At 40.2% G+C, this 20,782-nt stretch overlaps 1 protein-coding gene across 2 annotated transcripts in view; it reads right to left on the bottom strand.

The window, feature by feature from the left end:
- Positions 1-8,604: 8,604 nt before the first annotated feature.
- The window catches only part of RTF2 (replication termination factor 2), a 30,696-nt gene continuing 18,518 nt past the window's right edge, over positions 8,605-20,782 (bottom strand). Inside the window, exons 6-9 of one of the 2 annotated variants that reach the window (XM_049817180.1) lie at positions 17,494-17,607; positions 12,736-12,790; positions 12,564-12,656; positions 8,605-10,081 (exon numbers count right to left, since the gene is read on the bottom strand). In XM_049817180.1, coding sequence (XP_049673137.1) covers positions 9,897-10,081; positions 12,564-12,656; positions 12,736-12,790; positions 17,494-17,607 — 447 coding nt within the window. In that variant the 3' untranslated portion in view covers positions 8,605-9,896. The remainder of the gene's footprint in view (positions 10,082-12,563; positions 12,657-12,735; positions 12,791-17,493; positions 17,608-20,782) is intronic. The other variant, XM_049817181.1, reaches the window with a different exon arrangement.

The following is a 20,782-nucleotide window of genomic DNA, read 5'->3' as shown; positions in this document are numbered from 1 at the left end:
CCAGAGCAAACACGGGAAGGGATCTGCAAGTGCTCCACATCTCCAAGAGACGCACAAACTCCTACTTTACTGCTAAATCAGCACAGCTGAAGCCCATTTCCAAAGCAGACTGATAACGCGTACGCAAATACGTTAGAGTTCACATCAAGCATTGCTTCCAGATGCAAACCTCTTTAGTTTGAGCGAACAGAAAACAACCTACAACACTGGGAATGGAAGTTAATCACCACTGACTGTGAGAGGTGTGGGCAGTCCCAGAAAAAAAATGCAATCTGCTTTCAGGGGCAACGTGACTTGCATCAGGATGGCACGCTGCTAGAGCACACTGCCCTTCCAGGATTGTGCCGTGCCACCTCTTAGCAGAAGGCTGTTTGCTCAGACCTCTAATGCCAAGAGAAGATGGAAACAAAATTTACCAGACGGTACCATGACCAGTTGTATCACACGCGGTTAACACGAAGGAAGGCGATAAAAGCAGAGCGAGTGCCTCGCTCATGTCAAACTGCCTGAAATGGTCTGAAACCATGCGCTGATGCCAACAGCTTTAGTAGGATGTCAACCTGGCAAGCAAGCCAGATCATTGTGCCATCTTCTCAAAAAATCCTTCTCTGCCTTTGATATGTTAATCCTGCATAAGGCAAATTCTCCCATTAGAATATAGTCCATTCTGGTCTCCATGCAATCTGCATTATCCAGTTCAAAGTTAAATTAAAAATCCCAACCTGTGTGAATGTTGCAATCACATTATGAAATCTGTAAATCTATTTTTAATGTCTTAATGCTGCTCTAGTTGAACAAGGCAAATAGACTGCTGCATTGCATTTGCTTTACACTTTTTTAGATTCTCATGCACTAGTTAAATATTCACTCTGCAGTGTTTGCATTTCCAGTACTGCAAGACCCTAAAATAGAAGACAAGTTTTTCTCTCCCTCTTTTGTTTTTAAAATTCCAACTACGGGCAACTTGACTTGGGGATCTCTCCAAATCAAACGTGGAGTGCTAAACATTGCAAGGAGAGCTGCTGAAAATGTTTCAATGTAACACGGATGCCAGAAAATATGATTTAAATCCCAAACGTGCCACTATTTGCAGTGTTTTTAGGGGCGACAGAAGCCAATATTTTATTTATTTTCAAATTTAAGATATATTAAATGTTAATTCTGCGAGTAGTTTTGTTTTTAAGAAAGAATATATTTGAGCATAGCTGGAACAACTCAAGCAACGGGCCCAGCTCAACTATCCCAAATCAACATTTTACAGAACATTACTTTGCGGAGTAGTTTGCGCTTTTTATTCTGATCTGGAATGGAAACAAGCTCTGAAGCACTGCAATTTTCTGTGGAACAAAACCTCTATTTTCTGACCAACTCTCTTTGGGAAAAAAAAAAAAATAATCAGTATATTACGGTCAAATAAATCCTGCTGTTTTCACTTGAGTCATTCTGTTAGAAGACAAGCAGTGTCTCTCCGCTGTCTTCTCCCTCTAGAAATGTTTTCCTGCCTTTCTCAGTCCACCTCTTTATTGCTACTACTATTTCTCCGCTCATCATTACGAGGCATTCCCTGGTATTAAGTGCACACAAACTACATACGCATGAAAACAGCTGAAAAAGAAGGAAAGGACAATAGATTTATCCTGTGATGACAGATTCTTCAGGGCAGACACTGTAGCAAACTTCGCTATAGCTACCCAGACCCTTCTGCAGTCTGGACTCCTGTGCAATGCTATAACGTCATCTACTTACTGTTACACGGAGTTACGGGACATCAGGGCGGATTTCTGTAGGTGACAGAAGGGGAAGCTTTAGCAATATTGTCCTTATCTATGGCCATTTATTGAGCTTGGAAAAATGGAGATGACGTACAGCACGGTTAGGGAGTCTCAGGGACTTTGGGCGGCAGAGAAAGCCACCAAGAACGTTTAGAAGGGAAGAAGTTCGGCTTGCGAAGATGCGCCCCGGCTGGGTGGGGCTGGGCGGGGCAGGGCGGGGCGGGGCGGGGCGGGGCTGCCGCCGTCCTCAGGGGCTCCGCTCCTCCGCAGCCGTTACCGGATCCGACCCCGGCAGGTCTCTGGGCTGTACTTTTGGTGCCACCGTATGGATAACACGACCAAGTGCAGCTCGGGTTTAGTCGCTGCGGTTATTTTGGCGCAAAGCCGAAGGAGGGGGGCGGGGGGGGGGGGGACGGGACCAAAAAACCAACCCAACCCCAGATTCTTCAGGAATAGGTACAGTGCAGTGACCAAAGCTCCTGCGGTTCCAGCTCAGCAATTCGGACTTCAATTCGAAGTTGATGCGTTTTACAGCACCACATCTCCCACCCAGGGACGCTGCAGATGCGCCTATGCCCGCTCCCTGCTTGGGAGGCGGCATTCGCACCCGGAGCACACCCTCCTGTACATTTACAGGTACTCGTTCTCGGGTAGTTGGTGTGCGTGACGCTAAATCTTCACCCATTCAGCCAAATTCCAGCTCTTTCCTGCGGTTTTTAAACGTAGGAGTGCCGGGATGGTTCTGCCTATCGACCTTGCCCTGCGCAGCGGGCGGCAGCCGCTGCAGCCAGTCCGACGGGTATGTTTGAGAGTGTTTAATGATTCCTTAAAGAATGGAAACATGCAAACCAAATGAGCTATGAGTAGCTTAAATCTCAATGGGGAAGTAAATGGCTACAGCTTAAGAGATCCAACCAGCCCAGCATGCCCGCTGCTGACCACAATTCAAATGCAAGCAGATTCTGTTTCACCGAGTTAAACAAGAGTGCTTGGTCAAATATTAGGAAAGCCGAGAAAAAAACGTTCTTGGAGAAACAAATCCTGCTGTGCTGGATCCGCTCCAGGGACTAAGTAATCCGGGATTCTGTCCTAGGAGTCACCAGCACCAAAAATCTCGGAGAAAGGTGCGAGATACAGGCCCCCCATCTCCGAACCGCAGGGATGTTAAGAGTTCAGGGGAACATTTACAACAAATATGTAAGAACCAGGCAGTCTTAAGTGGGCACGATGCAAGGATTAGAGTTCAACTTCCTAAGCTTGAACAGGCAATGCACTTCTAATGATCGAGTTTTCATCTTTGTTAGTGTTAATTTATTGGTCTCATCTGAGCAAGGAAGAGGAGAGCCACCTTCAAAGGACAGTTATGGGCTTACTAAAAATACGTGTCATCACGTCAGGAATACCAGGTATTCACAAATAACACATAATGCAAAGCCTGACTGGCAGCTGCTGCTCGAACAGACTGGCTGGGAGCTGGGACATGGCACTCTCAGCACTGGATGGGGGGGGGGGGATCGTTGGGGGGGTGAGAAGAGCATAGGCAGGTTTTGCGGTTGGCCTCGGCCACTGCTAATCATCATTTCCATTCATAAGCATAAAAGAGTCAAGTATTCCCACCCCCCCACCCCCCCCCCCACTGCCATTTAAAAAGTATCTGACCTAATTATTACTATCCCTGTTGTGTAAATTCAGCACTTTGTCAGTCTGAATAAATGTACATTAGCCTTAACATGAGTTAAACAAGTTTAAACAATGAAGGAAGCTTTGTAAAGCTCCCTTGCTTTTTAACTTATTTGACACCACACTAAAGAGCCCATTTAGACTGAAGAGTTCAGCACATTTTGGGACCCATTAAATACCCAGGTCGAGACTAGATATTCCCTTTTTCTTTTTTTAATTTGTCCTACCTAGTTGCTAAAGTCAGCATAATTGAGCAATAAGCTGCTTTGCATTTCTTTAGCTTTGTAGGCAAGTTGAAGAAAGCTACACCCATCCCGTTCAATGCAGCCCTTTCAATGCTAATAGGGCAAACCCCACTTATCACTGCAAAGTGGATACTAAGTGATTCCTCAGAATTACTTTTAATTAAAAAAGAGGAAACTCATGGCATTAAAATGTGACATCCACGACTTAAAGAAAATTTACACTGTCGAATTGTTTCTATTTTAGGCTAACAACCCACTTCTTCCCAGAGTCAAGTCAGCCTTTGACAGCCCACGGGAAAAGCATTCCTCCTCTTCTGTTTAGAAATTACTGACATCTTTAAGTCTTAAGACATCCTCATGTAGTGGGGAAATAACTTACATGGGAAAGAAGGGAGTGAAAGATTGGACATCCATCCAAGATCACAGAAGGAAGAGGGAAACACCTTCTTACCAGTAACATGAGAGGTTGAACGTCATGATGTTCTCCACTGTGGATACAACTCTGCTCTTTAAAAAACTACCACGCAGGAAGCAAAGTAAATAATTCGTACAATGGCAAGCCATGAGCCTGTCCTGACTCAAACTGCCATCAGATTCAGGACGTGGCCTGGAAGATGGAGAAGGTTCCGCTGGGTGAGGCAGCCTCTCCTGGCTGCATAACAAATGCAAATCAGCCCCAAAGAGCTAACAGCTGCAAAACCAGAGCATTGATCACCCTCATCATTCCCTATTCCCTGCTCTCCCGACCATCATCAAGCAAAGCACTGTCGGATTTCTGTAGGCAGCAGAAAGGAGGAGGCACAGGAGAAGGAACAAGGGAAAAACTGGGGGGAAAAAGTAGCAGTGCGGTCTGACAGATGAATGCTTCTAGAAGGGGAAGAGGTTGTTTTTCACAAACTCTTAACTTTTGAGAAAACCTCTTGAAGATGTCACGAATACTACACCAAGGTTGAGTTCTGCTGGATGTGTTACAAAGAGCTGGTAGGGCAACATTTTAAAAAGAGAATTTTGTTTTACTCGATGTCATAGTGAAATTGGTTCTTCCCCAAAAAAAGATCTGTGGTCAATCTGCAAATTGAATTCTGTCACTGACCTGTAAGAGATATTTTAATCCACATGAAGTTAAATGTTTGACAAAACCACAGCTATGAAATTGTTAGCAGTACCTCCACAGTAACTGGGCAGTTGGATGGATATTTAGATTAAAGTCCTGGTTTATAGGCAGAATTCCCATCAATTGCCAATGGATTAGAATTCCACTCCACTTGCTCATTTTGAAGGTTGATAAAGTTTAAAACACAAAAAAACCAACTCAGTTATAATTTCTAGCTGTCAGGAAGGAATTATGTCAGTTCCGTCTTACAGAAGGAAATCTGCGCTGTCTAGCAGTAATCAGTTCCATATTTGTGAAGCCTTCCAACAAAACACTTTTTGTCTATGATTTGTATTCATCTTAGGACATACTGATTTCAGACCCTCTGTGGATTGTAACGTATAAACAGCCCTTTTATTTTTAAATGCAACTAAGAAACTATTTGGCAGGGTCACCGCAGTTCTGAATCTGGAGCAAAATATGCCAACTGCAACTGGCGTCTAGGCTGCAAAGCAAGCAAGACAGGACACTTAAAGACAATTGTGTTCGTTCAGTTTAGCTAAGAATAGGACATTAATAAGAAATATTTTACTCTAACAAGCATCATGTTTTAAAGGGAACTTTAAGCTTTTTTTAGTCAATTTGACAGCCATGTGATGATCTCATGGCATGGACGCTGGAGACCGAAGCAGAGAGGTTCCAAAATTCCACTAAAATCTCCCAACCATCTTTGCAAACCACATTCATATTCCCACTGCACGCCTCTCAAACCTTATTCCCATTAGAGAGAAGATAGTTCTATGATTACTTCTAAAAAAACAGTCAAGGGAAATAAAATTTAACATATCCTTATAGAATGAACTCTGTCCCTTGAAGCTTACTATTCACTAACTACAGTTTTATCAGCCGGATGTCACTAAATACCAGAACAGATACTATGCCTTCCTCCTCTTCAACTCTGCCTTCGCAACGGCTGTTGGGGGTACTGCTTTTTGTTGGAAGGCTTTTAGTCTAATTTTCTAGAGATTCAGGGCCGCTACACCCTCACTTGTATCAGCAACGTTATAAAACATTGTTTAATTTCAACTAAGATTCACAGATATAAAACCCTTGAAGGCATGCCATTTTTAGAGGTCTTGGGGGGGAAAAAAAAAACCCAAACGCCTGGAGAGACAAGACTTCCAAAAGCAATGCCCTTACAAAGGGACAGGCTGCAGAACTGCCACTACCTGTCAGCAGGGTGATCAGCACACACCTTCCGCCTAACTGCTAGTAAAAACACATAGGAAGGAGCCGACGGTACCAGCAACACGGTGAGGTCAGGAGATGCGCAAAGAATGGAGGTACTAGAGGTTAGGGAGTAAAGGAGGGAAGTCCCCTTTCACTGCAGCGTGCAGGAGCCAGGAAAGAGCAATCCACCCCAAACCCACCTTTGCCAGCTCCAGGATGTTTGGTGTGCAAGGCTCAAGGTGTGCCAAGTTCACTGTTCTCCGCGAAGGCAAAAAGCCGCAGCGTCAGCACCTCCGGTCCTCTTCGCAGATCAGCGCGTGGCACAGGCGAGCGCAAGGTGGTTTATCGGCTGCAGTAGGGCGTCGTAGCTGCTGCACAGCGTCTGAGGCTACACATACTGTTACGGATCACTGGGGACAAGGGGAAAAGGTAGGTTTTGGATATCCCGTGAAACAACATGAAATATCACATCCAATTTGGCGTGACTAGGGAATAAAGCTGCAGTATTGAACGCTGATACCAAGCTGATCTCTGCTGAGTCCCAATGTGTGAACACCCTCAGGTTTTCAGTTTTAGAGGTACCAGTATCGAAAGGACTGAATGTTCTGCAAGTGTGCAGAAAGACAGACAGTTCACAGGACTGTAAACCAGGATATATAGCTTTACAGTCCCTTTTCACTAGTGCATATCTGGGCCAGGTTTCATGACCAGCATTTGACTATTGGGCTATGGGAAGGAAGTTGGTGAATTTCAGTCCAGTTCCCAGTGGGCAGGTTCCACACCACAAAACATGTCCCCCTATTATACAACTGACACTAACTGAATCCTTTTTAAGCTCTTCAGAAGAGGGGCCAAGGCTTGAACATCATGGAAACAAAACTAACTGTTCTGTGAACTCCTCAGAAGAGAGACACATGGGTGCAATGCTGTGGGAGACTTATGTGGCATCTCAAAAAATATAGGTTTCAGATTCTAAGACTTCTGCAGTCTTCAACTTTCACCAACATTCAAATTCACCTACATTAAAAGAAAATTAAATTGCCCTCCCCCACAAAAAGCAAACCACAACAAAGCAAACATCCTCCAGCAAACTATTCTCTTGAATCTATTAAAACTTGCCAAGTCAACGTTCCAGTCTCAACTGCCTAACCCAGCCTGCCAACAACAGAAGTGTCAGTTTTTTGCTCCTCTATTTTACATTAACAAAAGTCAATTGTGGCGATGAATTGCATCACATGCCAACAATATATCACATTCCTTCACAGCTGTTTTTTGTAACGGGAAGGAAAAGACCTCATCAGTCACTGACAACACTTCTATAAACCATAGGCATGTTAAGAACTCCATCTACAGAGTCAGGATGGTAAATTACCAAACAAAATCCTAACAAAGTGGCACAGCATGAACTATCAATTCCAGATAATAAACCCAAGTGTATATGAAGCATCTGTACATTATACCAAATCACGGTAATCATGAACTCATTTTAAGAGAGGAACAGGTCAGATTGAAAGGAAAAAAACCAAAAAAGTCCCCATTACACCCTAAAGAGCAGGAAAGCCAGTTAGCAAGTCAGCAGGCTGGACTTTGCCTAACATGATCAAGAAAAGGGAATCAAAACTGCATATTATGTTTTCTCGTATTCTTTAGCAAAGTAATAGTTAAATCATTAATTCCCCTTAGGAATTATAACTGATTTAAATAGAAGAAAAATGCACTCCTATAAAACATTAATAAGACTTTTAACATGTACTGTTAAAACAGAATTAGACTGCAAATAAAGGGCCTACTATAGTATATCTTTCAGTGCAGTAATTTCATTATCTGTAACTAACACATAATAGAGGATAATAATGAAGAGGAAAAGAATACTGAATGGGGAGAACAAAGCTGAATACTAGACATGCACACATGCACACAAAACGTGGCTGAATGCTTCCTGGAAGCTCAAGTAAACCTCAAACTGTCTGATGTGATGTATATATGCATTCACATGTTTGGAAAACAAAAATGCTTACCACTATATAAATTCTACAACAAGCCAATTTTTAATTATACCTATCAAAATAATAATAGAATTCTAGCAATTGCATTAACATGCTTGAATTATGGAGACCACCTATGCAAATATAAACACAACATTTGAATCTCCAATTAACTATTGCCAATTATAAATGGGGACACTTTTAAAAATAAGTTATGAGGATAATTAATCATTTTCACACACAAAGGTAACAATGTAACATCATGCAGTGGTTTTAAAAGCCTCCTACTTTCTGCATTTCTATTCTGGTTAGTTTGTGCCAAGATTATAAAAGCTTATTTTAATTTTAAAAGAGGAAGAGAAGAAGGTGAAAAGCTTCCATCCCTCCCTCTGGTCATTTCATGTAGATATTATTGGATTCAAACATTCAGCCACCAAATCATTGCTATGGAACATTAACATTTTAAAAGGATTCCTGCATTTGGAAAAAAAAAGCTAAGAATGAAGGGGCCAAAGGAAATCCCATAAAAAGTTATTCTGTTCTAACACCAACAAAATAAGCATTTGTATATCTGTTCAGCTGAACATGAAGTGTTATGGTCATATGACAAGAGCAAGTTTTATTTAAATCAACGTCACAGGGATAAAAAGCATAAATATAAAAGCAAGACAGTGACATACTGTGCTTAGCATCTTTCTGTAACAAGCAATTAAGTCAAAGAGTTGTTCGCTGTTAAGAATTTTATGTCAGAAAATAAAACAATGTGTACTACAAATGTTGTAAAAGCAGCACATTTCAGTTGCCCACAAAGTGAAAGAGAAATGTTCTCAGAAGCTAACTCCAGCCTTGCAGCATTGCCTCCATCAGCCACCAATGGGTTTGACTCGCATGACACTGGTGGTCAATCCTTTCTCCCTAAAAAGCCAGTTAAGATCTGCCTGCTCCTATTCTGTCACCACCTGTTTTTCTCTCACTCTGTGCAAATGCTCGTATTTTCATGTAAGCGGCTGAATTCAAAATGGAAAATTGCTCCTTCAGAGATGTACACAGCACCTTACTGTTTCAGCAGAAAAGTAAGGAAACTCATACTTTTGTTCCACTGTATTCTGATCCTCTGAAAAAAAGAAAGGAAGCTTTGACCCGATACTTCTAACTTTAAAACACACACCCACAAAGAAAATTCCCAAAACCTTTTTGGTAAGAAAACAGCCTTACTATGACAGGCTCATTTTTATAGATAATGGTTTAGAAGTGAATACTCTGCTATTAAAAATAGGCTACAACAATATGTACAAGAAGAATGTTGTACAAACATTTTAATTATTATGCTTTCATATATTCCATCTAGAGGTAAATTACCTGAAAATACCTACAGAACCTTTAAGAAACATATACTAGTTTTACTGAGTGCCCGGTTAGCTAGTACAAAAGAAAAGCATTATTGCTTTTTTTACTGTCAGAAAGTTTCAAAAGGTTTGAATTTCTGTACTAATATGTTGAAAACTATAATTACAGTTGTGGCAAATAGCAATAGAAGAGGACAGTAGGCAGATCCTTCTACCCTCACTCCTACTACTGAGGACACTAGCTAGTGTGACTAAGAATGACAGCATCCAACTGGGAGAAGAAAAGAAAAATTTTTGTGCAAATAATCCATCATTTTAGAATGCTATCAGCTGACACAACATGGGTTCTGGTGATCTATTTCTTATTTAACGGAAAATGCGACTAACACAAGTTCGTTAGCTATTCACAAGTTTATAAACAACTTATGAACTGAACAATTCCAGATAACATCAGATTACAACAAAAGTTCTGTATCGGAGTTGTACAGAAAAAGCCTTAGGGAAGGAAAGAAGTAATGAATGTTACAATCAGGCTCATCATTGTTTCAGAAATAGTATGCTGTGTGAGTAATCCAATTGGAACACTCTTCCTTTGAACGTTTTGCTGAGCTGTGTGATGTAAAAATAGATTTGTATGCCTCAGATTTCTCCTCGCTGTCTGCAATGGATCTCTTCGTAGTAGTAGAAGAAGCCTTATTGACTTTTCCTGGTACAGATGAATTTCCATTATCTGATAGAGAAAAAGGAATAGAATGAAGCATGCACAACAGTTTACAATTAGTAAGTATTTAGATAAAGATGGAAAAAAGTATTTAAAAAATGTGCACACAGATGAAGTATATACACTTCTTCAGGACTATTGCAAATAAATCCCTTGACAGCAAACATGTTCCTAACAGCAAACAAGTTTCTAGCTTTTAGAATTTATGCTCAAAATGCATTTAGAAATCTTGGAGAGGGAGGAATTCTTTCCTACTTGTGTAAATCCCTTGCACTGTAATTTAGTATTGACAACATTTATTCCTCTAAGTGAAAAATGGCTCTGAACTCTAATCTTAAGAAAGAAACATGAAAGTATTCCACCACCCTGAAGTATTGTTTAGAAATCAGCTATCAAATGACAAAAGCTAAACTTGTGACATTGTCCATAGGGAAACTATCTCCTCCCTTTATTCTTTGCAAAGTCATTTATGACCAATAACAATGGTCTGCTTCATTTTACATCTGGGACAGGAAAGTGCCCATCCCTCTGTTTCTGATACTCTCTCAGTGTATTATACCTACCACTACAAACCCGCCCCCCTCCTTTCTAACAACTATTTAATCTTCTCCAAAGTTGAACGACAGTATTTTAAAAAGCATGTGCCAAGTCTCTTGTGCAAAGAAATGAATACATAGATGTCCGCAGAAACTCTACACATTTAGTTTAACTTGGGCATAACGGCATGTAAATAGCTAGTAGGGAGACTGTCTGAAAATGCACTTAACTGATTTCTGCAGGTAGTCATAGGAATTATATGTGCAATCCTAAACCATCATAGATCAGACCCTTTTTATATTTGGAGAATGCTGCTTTTAATGCCACCAATACTTGTCTGGAAAAAATTACCAAACACTGGATTTGAAAGAATGAATATGTATGCTGCAAGTCCAGAAACCTTAGGGTGCCATGTTCACAAATTAACTCCTATGCTACTGGCATTCCTCGGTCCACGGATTTTCCTTTGATTTTCCCTCTCAGTCTCTTGCTGGTCAATATAACTGCTGCCAGAAACACAAACCCATGACCTGACATTTCAAAAAGCATATTTTTCTTTTACACTCTTGAAAAATACATCAAACATTATCAGAATTACTAGGTTCCTAAACGTCCGAGAGCAATTATAATCGTCTGGAATGAAGTATTTTTAAAGGTCTATCCTTGAAGAAAACAGACAGTAGGGGGCAGGTAAGGCATTTCTGACGGAAATTCTCCCAGCTTCTCACATAGTCTATCTACAGTTCATCATTTAACTATTCTCAGATTCTTCAAACAAATTATATTGAATTTTTCTGTGGCTGTTATGTACACGATTGAATACTTCACAGAGAAACCTCCGACTGACTTTTAAAGCATACCCATTCTTATAGCTCCGTATGAAAACATCAGTATGAATTGGAGACATTAAATAACATAATGTATATTACATAGAGAGGGGGCACCATCCATTGGACTAGAGGATTGCCAAGTTTACTTATAGCTGCACGACTTCTGTAGCTACATGTACCTACATCAGTACAATCTGAAGTTATATTCCACTGCTCCCAGTGACACACAGCAAATTAGCAACTAAAACGGAGGACTAGAAGTCAAGTCATCAGCTTGGGATATTTTTATATACTTCATTGAAATAAACTGCCATAACAGATTTCTTGACCACTTGTACAGGAAAACAACTACTAATTCTCCTCATGCTACCTCCTAGTCAATAAAACAGATGTACCAAACCCTTGACTATATCACTGTGTGAATAAGAATCCCTAATTTCATTCATTCAAATTGGTTCCCACCAACTTGAAGCAATATTGGAATGACATAAACAAATATATCTGGCTTGTTTCACAGTGCAAAAAAATGTAATGTGGTGAAAAGTGTTTTATTATTTTTACTAGTTACCTGCATCACTACAGCACTTGCCAGTCACAAGCATGAACACAGACCCTGTTGTTTTAGGTATTTTGTGGAAGTATAACAATAAGTCAGTCCCTACTCTCAGAGTACAGGATGATGGATAGCAGATGGGGCAAAGTCAAACTGGGTAGAATAAGGAGAAAATGGACAAACAGGAGCCCTCACAGTTTCTCTACATCAGTTTTGTAGATTTTGCAGATTGTAAAGCAAAGCTCTGTTTTATTAAAAACTTAAATTGACTACAATTTCTATTGAACAAGGAGATTTGTGCATATTCATGGGGCAGCTTCCTACTCCAGCTTGGAAAGACAGCCTTTAGGACAGACTTTTGAAAGAGGGGATTCTTTGAAAAAGTAAGCTCCCTTGAAGAAAGGAGTTGACCTTTTATTACTGAGAAAGATTAAAAAAAAAAGGAAGTGAGAGGGTAACTTCTGAAAACTATAGTTCAAAATAGCCAGAGAAGGATCTCTCCTACAATATTTTCCAAAGCAGAACTATTTGTTCACATTTTTCACATTTAGATTAAAGAATAAACACCAACCTGAACTTTTGGTGAAGATAATCTGCCTCTTTTCCCCAGAGCTGGAACTGATACAATCCTTTCCATTCTTAGCCTTTGATGGACCTGGAGACTCTATGTAAGAAACAAAATGAAATAATTAATCTGTTTCATGACTCAGAAGGCTGCACACAATTTGTAACTGTGACATTACCTTCAGCGGTATCTTGCTGAGAAGCTGATTCTGCTGGCTTACATTTCTTTGATTTCTGAAACAACACAAGCAGAAATCTGGTAACGTACTGAAAGGATAAACAATTCCCAACTTCTATTTGATAGACACACAATTCCATTTAGTACATTTTTATGTCTTATACAGTGGAACTCCTCCTTTCACAATATTGCTCCACACTTTTTGGTATTATTTCCTCATGGAAAAATAATAACCTTGGCAACCTTAAAGGTACCTTAAAGAAAATCGTGCAGGCCAAAACCAAACTATTTGGATATGGTATTTTAGTTTGTATACTTTGCAGGGGGAGTGTGTGTTATCATCATTAAGGTAATCTGATACACTGAACCCACACAGCAGGACAGTAAATTGCACGATATTAAACAGGACACAGTTAACTCTAATCAATAAAGACGTTTTTCAATTAAATAATCAGAATAATCTTGCATCTCATATCCATTTTATTTTATTTAGTTAAGAAAAAAATCCCTCCTGGGTACCTTTCAATAACTGAGCCTTTTGTTGCAGGATTGCTTGGGAAGAAAAGATGCAAATAGTTAATCCAAAATTTTTAAAAACATCTGTGGACCAGATTTTCCAAGTTAATTTATGTTTGTCTAGATTAAAAAACCAAACCAAAACAAAAACCCCAAACAACAGCAACAAGAATCCCATTACTGGCTCTGATTATATATAAATGCCAAAGTGAAAAAGAAAAGATGTATTAAAACAGTCATTGGTGTTATTATCACAAAAGATGACTCTGTATATATTCAGAATGGTGTATGTATTTCAAGAAAGCTACACAAACTGAAAAAAAAAATATTTAAATGTGTTATAAAAATTAGGAGAACCCATGCTGTCTAGCATGTCTAGCCGTGATTCCTGCTTCAGGAAAAAAATGTCGCACCACATGTTGCTGCAAAGCTTAGCCAGAAGGTGGCGGCAGAGGGTTACTAGTCTAAAAGCAAACTTGGCTCTCTGGTGCCCTTCATTGTACATGAAAGACCTCTTTTCAGGGTGCTTCCACCTTATGTTATTATTGGTGGATTTACAAAGAAAAGTTACCTCCCGGTATCTGAATTATGAGATGTTTGTAAATATATGTATGCATATGTATTATACATAATGCATATATATTATACATATTTAATCATGGGCATATATGGCATAGTTGAGCTTGAATAAGTTTTTATACTAGTGCTAGCTGCATCTTCCTTATGCTTTGTCTCATTGGCATAAAGAAAAGGTGTTTGTGCTTCCTGCTCTAAATACAGTAGGTCCACTTAGACCGCTCCCCTAGTTGAAAGGAGGAACTGAGGAAGAGGTTGGAACAACAGTGCCAACAGATCCCAAATTAGAAATTGTCCTCCGGTGCTGGGACTGGAGCTCACAGATCTCAGATTAGAATGAATGGTGCCAGTGACAGCAGAGGAGACTGGTTCTAGCTGCAAGAAGATCAGCTGGTGCAGCAAGGCAAGGCAGTATTGAAAAAATAAAAATAAAATCAGAACTTAAGGATGAAATGCAAGAGGTCTGCTGAGAGATTTGCAAATATTGTACCTGCCTGTAATGTAAGTCTCCACTGAACTAACAAAAAATATTTGCATATTCACCTAAGGCATACAGAGCCCTAAGATCAAGGCATGACCGACTTCCTTTTGTCTGCCACCACAAGGGACCGCCAACACCGAAGGAAACAGAAGTGCTCAGCACAATTCATAGAATCATAGAATCATTTAGGTTGGAAAAGACCTTCAAGATCATCGAGTCCAACCATCATCCACGCCCACTAAGCCATGTCCTGAAGTACCCTGTCTACTTGCTTTTTGAATACCTCCCGGGATGGTGACTCAACCACTTCCCTGGGCAGCCTGTTCCAATGTCTGACAACTCTCTCAGTGAAGGAATTTTTCCTAATATCCAATCTAAACCTCCCCTGCCGCAACTTGAGGCCATTTCCTCTCATCCTGTCTCCAGCCACCTGACAGAAGAGACCAGCACCCACCTCACTACAACCCCCCTTCAGGCAGTTGTAGAGAGCGATAAGGTCTCCCCTCAGCATCCTCTTCTCCAGACTAAACAGCCCCAGTTCCCTCAGCCGCTCCTCATAAGACTTGTGCTCCAGGCCCCTCACCAAGATGGTTGCCCTTCTCTGGACACGTTGCAGCAACTCAAGGTCCTTCCTGTAGTGAGGGGCCCAAAACTGAACACAGGACTCGAGGTGCGGCCTCACCAGCGCCCAGTACAGGGGAACAACCACCTCCCTGCTCCTGCTGGCCGCACCATTTCTGATGCAGGCCAGGATGCCGTTGGCCTTCTTGGCCACCTGGGCACACTGCTGGCTCATATTCAGCCGGCTGTCAGCATGGCCAGGCCTTTCTCTGCCGGGCAGCTTTCCAGCCACTCTTCCCCAAGCCTGTAGCGTTGCACGGGGTTGCTGTGACCGAAGTGCAGGACCCGGCACTTGGCCGTGTTGAACTTTGTACGATTGGCCTCGGCCCACCGATCCAGCCTGTCCAGATCTCTCTGTAGAGCCTTCCTACCCTCAAGCAGATCGACCCTGCCTCCCAACTTGGTGTCGTCTGCAAACTTGCTGAGGTTGCCCTCGATCCCCTCGTCCAAATCATCGATAAAGGTATTAAACAGAACGGGGCCCAACACCGAGCCCTGAGGAACACCACTGGTGACCCGCCACCAACTGGATTTCGCCCCTTTCACCACAACCCTCTGGGCCTGGCCAACCAGCCAGTTTTTCACCCAGTGAAGAGTGGACCCATCCAGACCACGAGACGCCAGCTTCTCAAGGAGTGTGCCATGAGAGACAGTGTCAAAGGCCTTGCTGAAGTCAAGGTAGACAACATCCACAGCCTTTCCCTCATCCACTAGGTGGGTCACTTGGTCATAGAAGGAGATCAGGCTGGTCAAGCAGGACCTGCCTTTCGTAAACCATGCTGACAGGGCCTGATCCCCTTCTTATCTTGGGCTTGCCATGTGAGTGCTCTCAAGACAAACTGTTCCATAATCTTCCCCAGTACCGAGGTCAGGCTGACAGGCCTGTAGTTCCCCAGATCCTCCCTCCGACCCTTCTTATAAATGGGAGTCACACTGGCAAGCCTCCAGTCCTCTGGGACCTCCCCTGTTGACCAGGATCGCTGACAGATGATAGAGAGTGGCTTGGCAAGGACCTCTGCCAGTTCCCTCAGTACTCTTGGATGGATCCCATCAGGTCCCATAGATTTCTGAGTGTCCAGATGGCGTAGTATGTCAATTAGGTGGCACTTCTTTATTGCACAGAAGCTGGGGACAGCACAAGCTTTCAGAGTATTCCAAATTACCTGAACCAAAGCTATAGGTGCTTTGTTAGGGCCACCCTCCTAATGAAAATCAAGTGCAAACAACCCCTATTTTGGGGGCTGATTACTCATCTGCTGAGATCTGCAATATTCTATCATCAAATTATCTTTACAATTCTTTCAAATCTTTAATTAGAGAATACTGGAAAAAAAAAAAGAAAAAAAACAACCCCAAAACATCTGAAGAGACAGCATAAGATCTACAGTATTTCTCTTACGCCAGAAGCTCTAGGACACAAAGTGCAGAGGCTATGAACAGAGAGGAAACAGAACAGCAGGATTTCTATAGGTAACCATCCTTTTGTTGTATTGCCCAGGCCCAATGATGCTGTCTTGGCACAGATGAATAAAGACCCAATGATGAGAAGGAATCATATGCTCGCTGGTAAGTAAACAAGTATTCGTTTCAAAACAATCTAGGAAAACATTTGCATGCCATCTAATCCTACAGGCAGACAAAATCAAGCGCAGTAATAGGGGCGAGATGATCAACCTCCACCTAAAGTCTCAGTTGCTGGAAGTGTCAGACAATGACGATTCATGCTCTTGAGATTCAACTAAATCTGTCTGCACGCTGGATTGAGTCATCACTAAAGTTTTTGCTTGCTTTGTCATCCTCCAGAACAGCAATGCCAGTTCAGAAAAAAATAGCAATGCTGAAAAACATCCCATGTGCAGAACTGTCATTGACAGTACAGTACCACAGAACAAGTACTACTTCACAGAGTAGTAGTATACAGTAGAGTATATAGTAGAGCTGCAATAACTTTATTTCGATGGCACTTTGCATAAAACCAAAACAACAAAAAAAGAACGAAAAGACCTCAATAGTATGGTGGAAATTAGCATTGCCAGTAATCACTCAGGAAACGACAAAATTTCCAAACAGTGGTCTTACAGAATCAGACCAGGAATCTACATATCCCAATACTGTGTTTCTGACAGTGGCCAGTAGAGGATACTTGGAGATCAAAAACCTAATAACCTGCCATCACAATAAAACGGAAACTACCATATGAAATACAGGGAAGACTTTGCTCAATACTAGAATTGACTAACACAAGCTCTTTCATTCAAAAAAAAAAAACAACCCTAAAATACAGCTGTCACACTGTCCATTTTACCCATAGCATTGAATTTGGTGATTTTCAGGGTGCTATGCACTTGCTTGCTAGTCAAAAAAAAGTTTCACTACACACAGCTTAAATATGCCATTAGCAAATACGCACACAATCTCATTAAAAGTAGCACTTAAGTACAACGTAGCTTACTGAATAAATGCTCCAGTCTGCATAAAGATTAGCAAAACTATGCGATCTAAGAGCAGACTGCATTACAGACGAGTTCTTTTAATTTTGTTTTAAACAATGTATAAAAAGATTACCTTTTCTAATTTACTTTTAAGTCTTCTATCCTCCATTCTTTTCTTCAATACTTCCACGTCTTCTTTATTACCATTAAGGATAATTACATCTTCCTCTTGAAAGGGAACACCACACTTCAAGGAAAAAAAAAACACCACAAAACTAGTATTTTTTTCCAAGATCTTTATGCTGTTGAACCTTTTTTAGAATTAACACTATGTGTAAGCTCTCCAAGGAGCTCTCCAATCCTTTCCCTTGGTGCCGTGTCTTTTCCCATAGTTCTTTCTCTTTTAATACAGTTTAATACGTCTTCTCACCTAAAACATCGAAGGGGAAAATCTCAGTTGTTTTTACCACTGAGCAAAATAATACTGATTGACAGCATCCCTCTTCACGAAAAGGAAAACACTCATCGTACTAGTGAATTGCGAACTTTTGGTAACCACATTTAAAAGCAGCTTGCATATCAATCTGTGCAGCAAATTCTAAAATAATTTCAGAAATATGAAAATAACTTTGTTCTTCTTCAAAGCCCTATTCCATGCAATAGGGCTATGGAAATTGCATATTCATATCACTATCAGTCCCTTAAAACCAACACTCTTAAATAATTCTTTCTCTTTAAAGAAAAGATCCCATTGTATATTTTCTGTTCATGGGTTCCTTGTTTTACTAGCACAAAACGTACAGTGACTAGATTAAAGAAGTAGTCCTAACTAGAATCTACTCAATTTTCTGAACCCCATAGCTAAGAAATAAAACTGATTTTTTAAGTTACAAATGCATTTGATTAAGATTCAAGCATTATGGCATTCTGCTCTAGAATTTGTCTTTCAATTTAGTAATACAAGAAACAACAACTGATAGGAGCAGTTCCTTTACACTGACTAGGAATAACACCAAAGTTGTTACTCCTCTACGTGTAGAACAGACAGCACCAGGAAATTTTTCTCCCAAACAGCTAGACAGGAAAACCTCTTTTGTTGTTGGGTTTGTTTTGTTTTTGTGTTTTTTTTTTAAATTATTATTATTTTTTAAATGACTATGGGGATAAAAAGGTATCATAAAAGTGGCATTATTCATTAACCCAGCCTTCCCATCTCATTGTCCTTCATCTGATTTACTGAACACTACCAAGTTTCAAAGTACATTTATAAATTAATCTGGATAATGCATGTAATGTGCTTCATGTAATTCTACATTTGTTTTCTGGTTGAAGACGCAGATGTTTCGCTGAGCACATTTTCAATCAGTTGGTGAAGCTAGCACATTGACTATGTTTTCTCTTCTAAGATCTCAATTTCCTTAATTTCCCTTTTTTTGTTGTTATTTTGTTAAATCCAGAAGAAGCTTTCTGTTAATCTGCAAGATTAGTTTATAATCCTGCCTCTGTTATTACTCTTCTGTTTTCTGAACAAAGGTTTAGAAAGGTTATGTATGTATTTGCACTAGGAATTAAACAAATGAAAGGACATACAGACAGTACTTTGACTACAGTCTGCTTAAGTGATGAACACAGTTTGAAAAATGAATCCGAACCCAGGTGGTCAGAGACATTATGAAGGAGAAGCGAGGGTTATAGAGATGCATATTAAGTCAGTCAGGCAGAATAAGTCACACATGAGAAATGGGTGAGTAGCCCAAATTTTTCCATTGCTACTCAATGAGCTAGTGTTAGAAATACCAGCTTGGTATGGTATGATATGATCTCAGACACTTGCGAGTGAGAAGTCTAGAAAAATCAAGACAGATAATCAGTCTTCATACTGCAGCAGGAGTGACTGGCAGCTGTCTTGATTCTGAAGCAGCCCTACACATTTATTTCTAGTGGGGTGTTTTCCGAATACAGCATGAAAGACCAGCACCCTCCTACAGGTCAGTGATTTAAAAAGTAATTGCTGCAATAATTTTTAAAAACATATTCTGTTAAGCATACAAAAATAAGTGGAAATTTCCTCCAAGTAAAAGTTTATGTCAAAGGACTCTAATTTCAATAAATGTTGCATTTTGAAAAAAGCAAGCAAATCCAGGTTCCCATCTGGAAAACACAGGTGGAACTGTTCTAAAATGAAAAGTATTTACAAGAAATGGGGAAATAAACACAGTGTCCTCTTTCCATTCACTGAAACAGATAATTTTTTGCCATGACAACAGCCAGATTATATTACAGGAGACCAAACCCTTCTAAACATACCTTAAGTACAGCAAGTTACAGGCATAGAACCAACTCCACATTCCCAGGTGTCACTAACTCCAGCAGGTATGATTTGTTGTTGCATCATACATGTGAAACAAACATTTTTTAATTGTTGATACTGTTGGATACAAAGCTTTAATTCTGATTTTTTAAAAAGCTCAGTAACCCTTCATGCAAAAAAGGGAAGATTTCTATCTCAACGTTTTGAAATACTGAGATAAAAAGCAGAAGGAAATTTCAGTTTTGCAATTTCAGTAGGATTGTTCCTTCAGATTAAGGTGTTCTGGGGCAATTTTTGTTTTGTGATTATCACAGGGTCTCCCCTTGCTGTACCTTGTTTATATTGGGACTTTAAATATATATGAAGGTACTTCTTGTAGTTCCTTGATGTTTTTGCAGCACCTAGCAGTTTTTGCAGCATAAGACATTCCTAAATGAGATTGAACTTGAAAATTACTTTGAAACAGACAAAAGCACTGGAACAGCAGCTGGCAGATCTGAATGCAAGATTCAATCTGTAATTAGTGTGGGACATTAACCAAAGGAGATGCTGGACAAGAGGCTTGATTTTTGTCTAAAAGCCCTTTCAGGGTCCAATTATAAAAGCGTGTTCAAAACTGCTTATATCTAAATGGCTTAACATGCTTGCATCAATAATAATTTAAAGGGTGTGCAGGTATGATCAAAAAGTCTTCAAAATCTGATACTCAAAATTATGTACCCTACATATCCCATGTGTATGTACATAAATACACACACAAAAAACCCCCAGCTTTACAAAAAAACAAAACCAAGAACCCAAAGAATTAAAATCATTAGAACAATAAAGGTATTATGAGCTGTAAGAGACATATTAGCTTAGGTATAAATATGATCTTTTAAACAGACCAGCAAAAGAAATAGTGAAATCACTTTTTCCAATAATGAAGACCATTTAAATTTCAAGTAATTTTAATATAGTAGGGTAGCTTCTTATCTTTCTTAGAGAATAAAATATAAGAGTTTTTTTAGTAATAATGAAATCTTGGTTTAAGATGATTTCCTGAATTCTAAAGTTTACGGTTCTTCTTAAGTTTCAGCTACATAAGAATATGTTTGTACTGTATTTCTTG

This window comes from Accipiter gentilis, chromosome 14, assembly GCF_929443795.1.
Source record: "Accipiter gentilis chromosome 14, bAccGen1.1, whole genome shotgun sequence".
Classification (NCBI taxonomy): domain Eukaryota; kingdom Metazoa; phylum Chordata; class Aves; order Accipitriformes; family Accipitridae; genus Astur; species Astur gentilis.
Note: the sequence above shows the minus strand (reverse complement) of the source record. Positions and strands in the feature narration are given on the sequence as shown.